At 35.6% G+C, this 12,500-nt stretch overlaps 1 protein-coding gene across 1 annotated transcript in view; it reads right to left on the reverse strand.

The window, feature by feature from the left end:
* Window positions 1–12,500, reverse strand: part of LOC115215734 (dual specificity tyrosine-phosphorylation-regulated kinase 4) — a 164,727-nt gene that overhangs the window by 2,724 nt on the left and 149,503 nt on the right. Inside the window, exons 10-13 of the mRNA XM_036505978.1 lie at window positions 5,813–6,046; window positions 4,098–4,227; window positions 2,890–2,990; window positions 146–223 (exon numbers count right to left, since the gene is read on the reverse strand). Of these exons, the coding sequence (XP_036361871.1) occupies window positions 146–223; window positions 2,890–2,990; window positions 4,098–4,227; window positions 5,813–6,046 (543 nt within the window). The remainder of the gene's footprint in view (window positions 1–145; window positions 224–2,889; window positions 2,991–4,097; window positions 4,228–5,812; window positions 6,047–12,500) is intronic.

A 12,500-nucleotide genomic window follows, 5' to 3' on the forward strand; every position in this document is an offset into this window, starting at 1 on the left:
AGGCCGATGTGTTAATCGAAAATCAATCATATGCGTTCATAGGATGTAAAATCGAACTTTATTTTACGCAAACAAAGTCATATATAATTAAGGATAACTCGAAAGTAAAGGAGGCCTTGGAGTGAACAAGGCTGATTTCGCTTACCCTTTTGCATAACGAAACCAGTAGTTATTCCTTTTGGTGGTATATTTCTTCTTCTTTCTTTCTCATGTTTGATTTTTGCTGAAATTGAAATTGTTGCGTGCGCTTTACGGAAGAAGGAGCTAAAATATTCTAACCTTTTAACAATTACTTTCGGTACTTAATTCTTTGACATAAATTTACTATAAATTAACCCACAAAAAAATATATATAAACCACTTAAAAAGTATTTAAAGTTTTCCGAAGACAGTGAACCTAGACACAAGAATATAAAAGCACGACAGAGACACAGGGTCAAGAGGAATAGGGAGATAAAGAGACGGGTCAGCTGAGACACAATTCGATTAGGATTCAGTGTCAGAGAGACATCATGTGATACAGACACAGGGTAACAAAGACACCAGGAGGAACTGACAAGCGGTTACAGAGCTACATAGTGGCAGCGACACATTGCAATACAGGCAAAGACTGACAGACACAAGATGACAGAGACACATGGTGGTACAGACATAGAGAAACAAAGACACAGTGTGATACAGGTATTGGACAATTGAAAAAGAGTGTGACAAAGATACAAGTTGGTGCAGACACATGGTGATAGATACACAGGACTACAGAGACACAAGGAAGACAAAGACACAATGTGATACAAATATAGATTGAGAGCGACACGGTGTGATAGATATGCTGTGTGACAAAGACACAGAGTGCACGGGTACACAGGTGACGGAGGAATTGACTGACAGAGACAGAGTGAGATAAAGACAGTGTAACAGGGACGCATGACGACAGAGTTACGAGGAGACAAAGATACAGGGTGACAGAGTTACACGTCGACTGAAATGCAGTGTAACGGAAATGCAAAGTGATATAAACACAGGGAGGTGAATACACATAGTCACAGAGGCACAGGGGCGTGGGGGAGGGCAAAGTACGAAGAAATACTGACAGAGATAATATGAATGTGGAGCCATCAAGACACGGTTCGATAGAGAAACGGAGCGAGAGAGATACTGAGGGATACAGACAAAAGGTACAGTGAGACATAATGATGAGAAAGATACAAGGGTGACAGTGATACTGAGTGATAGTGACACAGGATGACAGAAATGCAGGTTGAGACACATGATACCAGATACAGAGCAAAAGGGAAAACGCTGAAAAATACATGATGACAAAGGGTGGTAGAAAAGAATAGAAGGACACACAAGGCGATAAAAACACTTGAAGACAGAAACATTAAATGAGAGGGATCTTTTCCTTTTGAACGGCACATGTCAACACAATTTCTAGTTAACTAAGCACTTTAAAACTTCGTATACTGGTAGAATGTGTCAAAATAAAACATTTTTTCTCTTGGCTTTCTTGATAAAATTGTAATTCGTTTGTTTAACGTAGTTTAATTTTTCGAATTTTAACCAATGAATCGCCTCTAATTGAGCAAAAATCATTTGCTGCGTCTAAAACTGAGACAACATACTGTCACTAATCATAAACCTCACCCTAACCCTAACCCTAAATTTTTATTTCCTTAATTGTTAAATTAATTTAATTGTTACGCGTGTAAAAAAAAAACGGAAGGCTAAAACGAATGCAATGGAAAATAATTTAAACAATTAACAAACAAAATAATTCTATAATTTTATACACACGCTTTCCGTACGTATACAGAAAGCGTGTGTTACGGAAAGCGTGTGTATAAAATTATAGAATTAATTTATTTGTTACGCGTGTAAAAAAAACCGAAGGCTAAAACGAAAGCAATGGAAAATAATTTAAACAATTAACAAAATAATTCCATAATTTTATACACACGCTTTCCGTACGTATACAGAAAGCGTGTGTTACGGAAAGCGTGTGTATAAAATTATAGAATTAATTTATTTGCTACGCGTGTAAAAAAAACGGAAGGCTAAAACGAAAGCAATGGAAAATAATTTAAACAATTAACAAAATAATTCTATAATTTTATACACACGCTTTCCGTACGTATACAGAAAGCGTGTGTTACGGAAAGCGTGTGTATAAAATTATAGAATTAATTTATTTGTTACGCGTGTAAAAAAAACGGAAGGCTAAAACGAAAGCAATGGAAAATAATTTAAACAATTAACAAAATAATTCTATAATTTTATACACACGCTTTCCGTACGTATACAGAAAGCGTGTGTTACGGAAAGCGTGTGTATAAAATTATAGAATTATTTTGTTAATTGTTTAAATTATTTTCCATTGCTTTCGTTTTAGCCTTCCGTTTTTTTTACACGTGTAACAATTAAATTAATTTAACAATTAAAAAAATAAAAATTTAGGGTTAGGGTTAGGGTGAGGTTTATGGTTAGTGACAGGATGTTGTCTCAGTTTTAGACGCAGCAAATGATTTTAGCTCAATTAGAGGCGATTCATTGGTTAAAATTCGAAAAATTAAACTACGTTAAACAAACGAATTACAATTTTATCAAGAAAGCCAAGAGAAGAAAAATGTTTTATTTTGATACATTCTACCAGTATACGAAGTTTTAAAGTGCTTAGTTAACTAGAAATTGTGTTGACATGTGCCGTTCAAAAGGAAAAGATCAAATGAGAGAAACGAAACCTGAAAGCAATGATACTAGTCGCAGAGACATATGATGGCAGACACAGGGCCACAGTTGTACAAGGAGATTATGATACACGATGACGAGTCACAAGGTGATAGAAACACATAATAAGAGACATATATGAAGACTCACGGCATCAAAACTTACTGTTCGTTCTATTATTTCGTACTTTGTTTACATTTACTGAATCTCGAATCCATTCGTGCCGCATTGCCTCATCCGGTGTCATTCTCTCTTCAGGATCCCAACTATAAAGTTCAATGACACAAGAAATTTTCTATTAGTACGAACACAAGATGTAATCTTAGATGCTTAAAATTATTCTTTACGCTAATAAAATAATCCTGTAGGGTCGAAACATTTAAACATCTTTTTCTATAGTAGGAGTGGCTGTGTGGTAAGTAGCTTGCTTACGAACCACATGGTTCAAGGTTCAGTCCCACTGCATGGCACCTTGGGCAAGTGTCTTCTACTATAGTCTCGGACCGACCAAAGCCTTGTGAATGGATTTGGTAGATGGAAACTGAAAGAAGTCCGTCGTATATACGTGTGTGTATATGTTTGTGTGTCTGTATTTGTCCCCCCAACATCGCTTGACAACCGATACTAGTGTGTTTACATCCCCGTAACTTAGTTGTTCGGCAAAAGAGACCGATAGAATAAGTACTAGGCTTACAAAGAATAAGTCCTGGGGTCGATTTGCTCGATCGACTAAAGGCGGTGCTCCAGCATGGCCACAGTCAAATGATTGAAACAAGTAAAAGAGTAAAAGAGTATAGTGTAAATTTGGAGAACATGACAGTGCATCGGAAGAAAGGTTTCCTAGAATACCACATCCATTATCTCTCAGTGATACAAACTGAACAAAAATAAATGAAGTGTCCTATACATATATGTAATTTTTATCACTCAGCTATTGCACAGTTCAGACTCAGTAACACAATCGGTGATAGGTAATGTAGATGTCGTTCGTGTCTTTGACATTGCTAGATGGTTTTCAATCTCTCAAATTAGTACTTAATGCCTAATATCTTTTATATTAAAATACTAATGGTTAATCTGTAGCACGCACGCACACACGCACGCACGCACGCACACACGCACGCACACACACACGAACGCACGCACACGTATCTAAAATATGTATAATGAAAAATCATGTACATTTATTTCTTTGGAAACTTTTCAATTATGGAATTACGATTGATGATTAAACTTTCTACTGCTTCAGATGTTATGGTTTGTTGTTGTATGTGGTGTGTGTGTGTGTGTGTGTGTGTGTGTGTGTGTGTGTGTGTGTGTGTGTGTGTGTGTGTGTGTGTGTGAAAAGGAAACAAATAAAAGTATGCTCATACTGTAAACAGCTTCTGATGAAGTTAAGAAAATTGTAATCTCCTGTTTTAATAACTTGCTGCAATTCTTTGCCGCCCACGCGCCGTTTCTTGCCTTTACTGTTTGTCGTAGATCTTGGATTTCCTTTTGAGTCTGAAGATAAGACGAATACTTTTTCAATTATCGAAACGAGAAAGAAGAAACTGACACGTTTCGGACAGGAATCCTTCATCAAGTGAAGGACCCGCTTTCTCTTATCAGGCTACAATCTCTTTCTTACTCACTTCAGTGTATGAAAATATACTAATACGTTCAAGTATATTGAATCTCAGAGAACCTCTGAAAGGTTACCATCGTCAGTAGCTTAGGTTATATCTAAGCTCGCACCTCTGTCAGTTAATATTGACCATACATCTACACATGTATGCGCAGTTGCCCCTTTTTGCATGTTTTCTCTCCCCATTCCACCGAAGTTTATCACAGGGGAAAGACTGCCAACTTGGGTTGATACAGCTTAGCGCCAGTGTTGTTGGCGTTGTTGTCAGAATGAAAATACTCGGATGAAACATTGCATTCTGCCCTGCTTTCTAGTTATTCCGCCAACCAGCTTATCGCACTAAACTAGTACTTTTCATATCAACCTAGAAAGGGATTAAAGACAAAGTGGACATCGATATAATTGGAACTTGAAGTACAAAGAGTACAAAGAATACAGTGTTGTATTCTAACCAACGTTCTAGTGACCACTCTTCCAATTCGCTGCCTTTGCTTAGGCTAATTTACCTACATTGTACGCATAAAATATACTTAAACCAACGAAGTAGCTTCTACGTTCATGTATGGCTGCTCAACCAGCTAGAAATAATAGCTAAATCTTTCTCGAGCAATCCGTTATTGTCTTAGTAAAAGGGGAAAGCACGTTGGGCAATGTAATTCTAGGCACATCGTGAATGAAAAATTGCTCGATGTTCATGACTAGAACGACTTTGAGTATAGGTCTTCTCAAATAACACTGATCCGATGCCAAGCAACTGAAACAACAGCAACACAAAAATATTTAAAATAACTGTAGAGTTAAAATTACATTAATAATCTTGGCTGTTTAGTTAAATCGTATGAATGACAGCAAATCTAATAATTTCGAATAAGAGGTTACTCCATACGAATTCACTGGAAAAGCATCTACTTTGTCTCTCGATCTACTAGAAATATTTTATCCAATTTTTTCTGCAAACTGCAACCTACCGTATTGAAAAGGAAGGGAAATTTTGGCTAATGTAGTCCTAGATATGATATTTAATGCCCGAAAGCGGTGGTCTCCGTTTTTCGGGCGATCTCAAACCACTTCCACTCCGACACGCTTCACTCACTCACTCACTTCGTCTTTTGTAGTCGGTATTTCGTCCACACACTCCCAGCGCTTCGCTAACTATTATGTTCTTTATTTCCTTCTTGGAACGTAACTTCTCTGCGAAAAAACCTCCTGTCTTTCTTTTACTGTAGCAGTTATTCATATGAGACATCAACCGCATCGATTTCATTGGCTACAGGGGACCTGCGAAAACTAGGGACATAGCTCCTCAACCTGACCAAACCATTTAAAAATGAATTATATAATCAATACGTAAATGTTGAAGATGAGCCATTCATCAAAATATTCAAAATCAAAAGTTTAAAAAAATAATAAATCAATGAAACAGATTCAATACTTTACCGTCGTCTTTATCAAGGAACTCACCAAAAAATAATCTTTTCCTCGTTGCTTTATTTAGAAAGTTTTCTTCCGGTAAACTGAATACTTCCATTATACAGGCCAGCTGTTCAACCTCATTCTCACCAGGGAACAGAGGATAACCGGTATAGAGCTCAGCAAGAATACAACCAAAACTCCAGATATCAATTTGGCTCGTGTATGGAATACCTAAAATTACCTCTGGGGACCGGTAGAAACGACTTTGTATATAAGTGTAAACTGCAACGAAAACGAAATGAACATTAATATGATATATATATATTTCTTTTTTGCCCACAAGGGGCTAAACATAGAGGGGACAAACAAGGACAGACAAACGGATTAAGTCGATTACATCGACCCCAGTGCGTTGCTGGTACTTAATTTATCGACCCCGAAAGGACGAAAGGCAAAGTCGACCTCGGCGGAATTTGAACTCAGAACGTAACGGCAGACGAAATACCTATTTCTTTACTACCCACAAGGGGCTAAACACAGAGAGGACAAACAAGGACAGACAAACGGATTAAGTCGATTACATCGACTCCAGTGCGTTGCTGGTACTTAATTTATCGACCCCGAAAGGACGAAAGGCGAAGTCGACCTGGGCGGAATTTGAACTCAGAACGTAGCGGCAGACGAAATACCGCTAAACATTTCGCCCGGCGTGCTAACGTTTCTGCCAGCTCGCCGCCTTTTAATATGATATATATTTATTTACACACGAAGAAGATTGACAGTGACTTCGAAGTTATGCTATGGACCGGTTTTCTTTGGCAAATTGCAAATTTTTACAGTGTTAGGTTGCCCTTTATATGTTTGGGTTCAGTCTGTGGGTTGATTGTTATAATAATAATAAATGCCCCGATCCAGTACCAGGCAGTGGCTCTCATGGCTGCTGATCTTAACTGATTGGAAGTGCTATCATGTACATTGATTTGTTTTTGTATAAAAGATGGGCTACAGTAAATATTTTGCTCAATACCACAGATTTGCTTGTCAGTTATTTGACCTTAACCACTTGACCATTTCCCTTAGTGGCTGACGATATGTGCATCTCTGACCACGAGCAGAAGTAGTAGGGGAGCATCATAGCCGTGTGTTGAAAGGAATTCTTAGAGGTTTGGCTAATTCACCTTTGGAAACATGGGTGGTTCGTTCAACATCCTTAAACAATCCTTATTCAGGGACCTTTTGAGCGGGATGAGCTACTCGACCAGAAGAAAATTCTAACTGGGCCCCACCTGCAAGGTCATGCGCTGTTTATCTTGATATGAGATCACCATGTTGCACACATATGGCTGTGATGCATGTGCCTAGTGTACCCTTATTGGACGGATAGTCCTGATGGTATACTGGGCTTCGTATATTTTACCCCAGTGTCACTTTAATGAGAAACAAACACAGAGAGAGTTAGACAAAACAGACTGATTCTGAGGGAACAAGAATGAAAAATTGTGGAATCAATGAAGAAGAAAAAAAGAGAAAGCAGGAGATAAAAGTAAGAGATGATAATGACAAATAGTGGTGGTATAAGTGGTGGTGAAATGTCAAAAAGTTGGAGTGTGAATAAAGAGATAAAATTAGCCTGGAGCCGTAATGGAAGAGTAAGTAAGAGAGATAGAGAGATAGAGAGAGACAGAGATAGAGAAACAAAGATATATATATATATATATATATATATATATATTTAAAAAAGGAGATGTGGAACACGAGTTGTGATATATAAAAAGGAAATGAAGAAAATGCTGACAAAATAATTTAAGTAATTTAAGTAATTTAAGTAACCGGTTGCGCATTTGTTATGCTTATCAAAAGATATTTAGAGTAGATTTTTTCCTCTTATTAGGAAAAATCTATCAGAAAGGAACTCTAATCTCTCTTTAAAAAATATCTTTTGATAAGCATAACAAATGCGCAACCGGTAAAAAGAACTTCACCTAATTAAATTACTTAAATTACTTAAATTATTTGTCAGCATTTTTTTCATTTCTTTATATATATATATATATATATAGATAGATAGATAGATAGATAGATAGATAGATAGATAGATAGATAGATAGATAGATAGATAGATAGAGAAATTATCCTAAGAAGTGGGAGTCTACGTAAAAGTGATAGTTTAAAATAAACATGCAAGCGTAAAAGCGCAAAGTATAGAGTTTGAAGAATGAAAGAGATATTGGAAGGGAAGAATGAAGAATATAATAAATACGTAACAAAGTTTGCGACGTCACTGAGTCATTGGTTATCTCATTCTCTCATCATCTCTCACACTCTCTTCCTCTTTCTCCCTCCCTCTCCTCCCCCTCTCTCATCTCACTGCGTTTGTTTGACATATTTTTGTAGTGTGCCTTAGTATATACAAAAAGATGGCACTATTAGTTGAAATGTTAGTTTGCTACACGAACCAAACACGAAACTAATATCTTCTGTATGAGTATTATAGATATGTATATATTTATGTTTGTCAGTATTTGTGTATGTATTTATATATTTAAATATATATATATATATATATATATATATATATATATAATATATAGATAGATAGATAGATAGATAGATAGATAGATAGATAGATAGATAGATAGATAGATAGATAGATACATAGATACATACATACATACATACATACATACATACATACATGCATACATACATACATTGCAAAATATGGATGAAATTCATGCAGTTTATATTATAACCTTATACTATAAATTTTCTGTAGGTAGGCAAATAGAACTTTAGCAAGAATATCCGTATACACACACACACACATACGCACATACGTACATAAATACATACACACATACACATATATATATATACGCGCACGCGCACGCTGTTACACACACATACACGTACAACACACACATAACACACGCATACACATATGAGAGAGAGAGAGACAAATATTCTTCTAGCGTGGTATTTCCTCAGATTTTGCTAGTCATTGAAATTTATTCATTTATTCTGATTGGATGTGCTTCCACCGCCATGTGAAACTATGTGCAAAAATGTTCTTTATGTAAAGCGTCGTCTATATAAAGAAATAAAAAATTATTTTTTACGCTCTTTCGCATTTGATGCGGGAAGACTACTTAAAAAATAATAATACTGTCAGACATCTGAACACGAAACCCCAAACAGGACATATCCCCAAAGATCCAAAAGGTAAAAATATGTAATCAAGATAACAAACTTTTGCACTTTTAAAAGCAATAACATTTTCACAAGCAAATTTAAATACATCTTATGCACAGATTTTTGCACCACAGTAACCTATTTCCCTATGTTGCTAGTAATACAGACATTTTAACTATGGGTCAGCTATAGGAGAAGAAAATGGTGTGCAATAAATGCGAAACAAAGTGAATTGCACACCAACACGTGATTGTCATCCAAAAATGACAAAGGCAGAAGATGCTAACCTATACTTTGCAAACGAGTGGGAAAAAGTTCATCTTCACAATTTAATGCTAAACCTGTGTAATGGCAATGTAGTTCATATGTACAATAAGCACAAGATATGAGGTATCCCGGAAAGAATTTTAACGAAAATATATCCGTATATATGTATATCAAAGAGGGAGAAGGCAAGAAAAACAGACAGAGAGAGATTATTTTCTATCGTGGAATTTCCTTACAGGTAACAAGCTTGTATATATATATGGGTGTGTGTGATACAGTTATTAAATATATATATATTTGATGTACATGAAACACGAAAGACTTGCATCATTGTCTACAAAAACTCAAACTCGTGTTAACTGTAAACCATGTGGCCATACTACTGTTTAAACCAATGTAACATTACAACTTAAAACATCCCATTTAGAAGCTTTACCCTAAAAGCTAAGATTCCAACATATATATATAAATGTACATATATATATATATATATATATATATATATATATATATATATATATATATATATAACTTACAAAATAAGGGCAAAAGAAAAATTCTAATGCCAAATACGCCGAAAAAAGACAAAAATGTCAATAACCATTACAATTTATGCGTCTCGAAACAAGCCGATAGAAATTTCTAAAAGATCCGTTATTACCGTATTGGTCCCAATTTCGGGGTTAATTCATAAGAATTTTCCCCTCCTCAGCGATAAATACGTAAGACATAAATGAAATACTTACTTAGTGCTTGCTTTTTCCATGGGTATGAGTAAGTATTTCATTTATGTCTTACGTATTTATCGCTGAGGAGGGGAAAATTCTTACGAATTAACCCCGAAATTGGGACCAATACGGTAATAACGGATCTTTTAGAAATTTCTATCGGCTTGTTTCGAGACGCATAAATTATAATGGTTATTGACAATTTTGTCTTTTTTTCGGCATATTTGGCATTAGAATTTTTCTTTTGCCCTTATTTTATAAGTTATTTATAAATTTAACCTTTAAAGGTATTTTTTAATATGCTGGCCATTGATAAAATTTTTTTTCGAAAAAAATGTTATCCTACATTAGTTATTAGTCTTTTAAACACAAGAGAAATTACCTTTAACAGGTAATTTTACACGCTAGAAGAAGCAGTCAAAAGCGTGTAAAATTACCTGTTAAAAGTAATTTATCTTGTATTTAAATGTACACTATTTTATATTGAAAATATGTTGGTTATTGACCTTTTATACATGCTAGGCCACTGGTAGTGAAATTTCTATAAATATTCGCTACCCTATATATTTTACGTATATGATTTTAGCTTTTCGGCATTTTTCATTTACTGCCGACTGAAACTGCGCTTGCGCGGTGAATTTGAAAAAACTATAACATGTAATGATGAGACACATGTTATTTGTCTCTAAATTATATATTAATGTTATGGCACGGTTACTGTTGAGAATTTCGACTATCAAATTATTTTATTTGCTAAAAAAATTTGAAACCTAGGTATAATCGTAAAAAAATAACAAGGTGAAAGTTTTTATTTTTCATTCCTTTCGAAATTGCTCTTACATGTGGTTTCGGTCGTTTTGACTGCTTCTTCTAGCGTGTAAAATTACCTGTTAAAGTTAACTTCTCTTCTGCTTAAATGTACACTATTTTATATTGAGAATATGTTGTCTATTGACTTTTTATATAAGCTAGGCCACTAGTAGTGAAATTTCTATAAATATTCGCTACCCTATATATATATATATATATATATATATATATATATATATATATATATATATATATAGTAAACGTCAAGATTGTATATGATATAAGCTTGTATAGTACTTACAAGTACGACGTAAGATAAAATATATGAACAGTATCAGCCACGGGAATCAAGTCACGTACCTCTTATAAATGCCGAACACCCCTCCCACACACAAACACACACACAAACACACCCACCCACAGATGTGCAAAGACAGAGACAGAAAGAGAGAGAGAGACTAATAGTGTCTCCTGCTAAGACAGCCGTGCCTATGCGTTTAGTTTTGAGCTTAAAGAATATTTACAATGTCAGCCAGGTGTAATTTGGCAAAACGACCAACTGGGCAGCAACTAATTACTACATAAGTTATGCACGAAAAATTCGTTGACATCAACTAGACCACTGTTTGTCAACCAATTTATTTACCTATAGATCCCTTTGATAACTATTTTACTCTTATAGATCCTCCTAGCTATTCGATATTTAAAATAATCCCATTTTCATAATTAGATATTATTAGGAATTGCATAAAAATAATTATTAAAACAAGAGCACTCAGAGAGGGCAAACCTCCGCCAAGGAAACACCGACGTCCTCTCGACGATTAGCCAGAGATGATTTTTAAAATGAGAATATCTGAAATAAACTCGACTGCTCTCACAAACGAGAATACTAAAAATGAACCCACCGCTCTCCAAATAAACAAACAAACACGACTGAAAACAATACCTCCGCCTTCGCTAAGGCGGAAGTAATAAGCAATATAGCTAGTTGTAAAATCTCAAGAGATCAGCACTACAAAAGGAGGCACGATAACGTGGCCAAGTTCGTCCACGGGAAGCTATGTGAAAAGTATGGCCTGAGAAGAGTACAGAAATTGTACTAACATGAACCAGAAGGAGTTGACAAAACAAGGAATATAAGATATTGTGGGAGTGTTTACAATCCAATGTGACTCCCTAATCGAGGCTCGGAGACCAGATATTGTGGTAGATAAAGGGAAAAAGGGAAAAAGGGAAATCAATATTATAGATATTGCAATACCCGGAGATGCCCACATAAGTGACAAAAAAAACTAGAAAAGATTGAAAAATACAGACTACAAAAGGTGAAATCCCAAGAATGTGGACTACGAGGAGAGTGTCTGTCATTCCAGTCGTTATAGGGGCACACGGAGCACTAACAACCAAGTTCGAGAAATATGTCAGAGAAATCGGAATTGACATGAGAGCAGAGCAAGCCCAAAAAACTACGATGTTGAAGACAGCTAGGATTTTGAGATTGGTACATGGATGTTGATAATTAACAACCAAATATCAAAGCTTATAATGTCCGGAAAGAGACTTTGTGAGACCTCTGACAACAGGATGCTGTCCGCTCTCACAGAATCTACCAGAGCAAACAAGATTGAGTCCTCTGAGAGGTAAAACAATGCTTTCTACAACAGACACAAGGCTTGAAACTTTGTGGGAGGGGTTAGTGGATTATATTGATCCCACTGCGTAACTGATACTTATTT

Source organism: Octopus sinensis, linkage group LG9 (assembly GCF_006345805.1).
Source record: "Octopus sinensis linkage group LG9, ASM634580v1, whole genome shotgun sequence".
NCBI classification, from domain to species: Eukaryota; Metazoa; Mollusca; class Cephalopoda; order Octopoda; family Octopodidae; genus Octopus; species Octopus sinensis.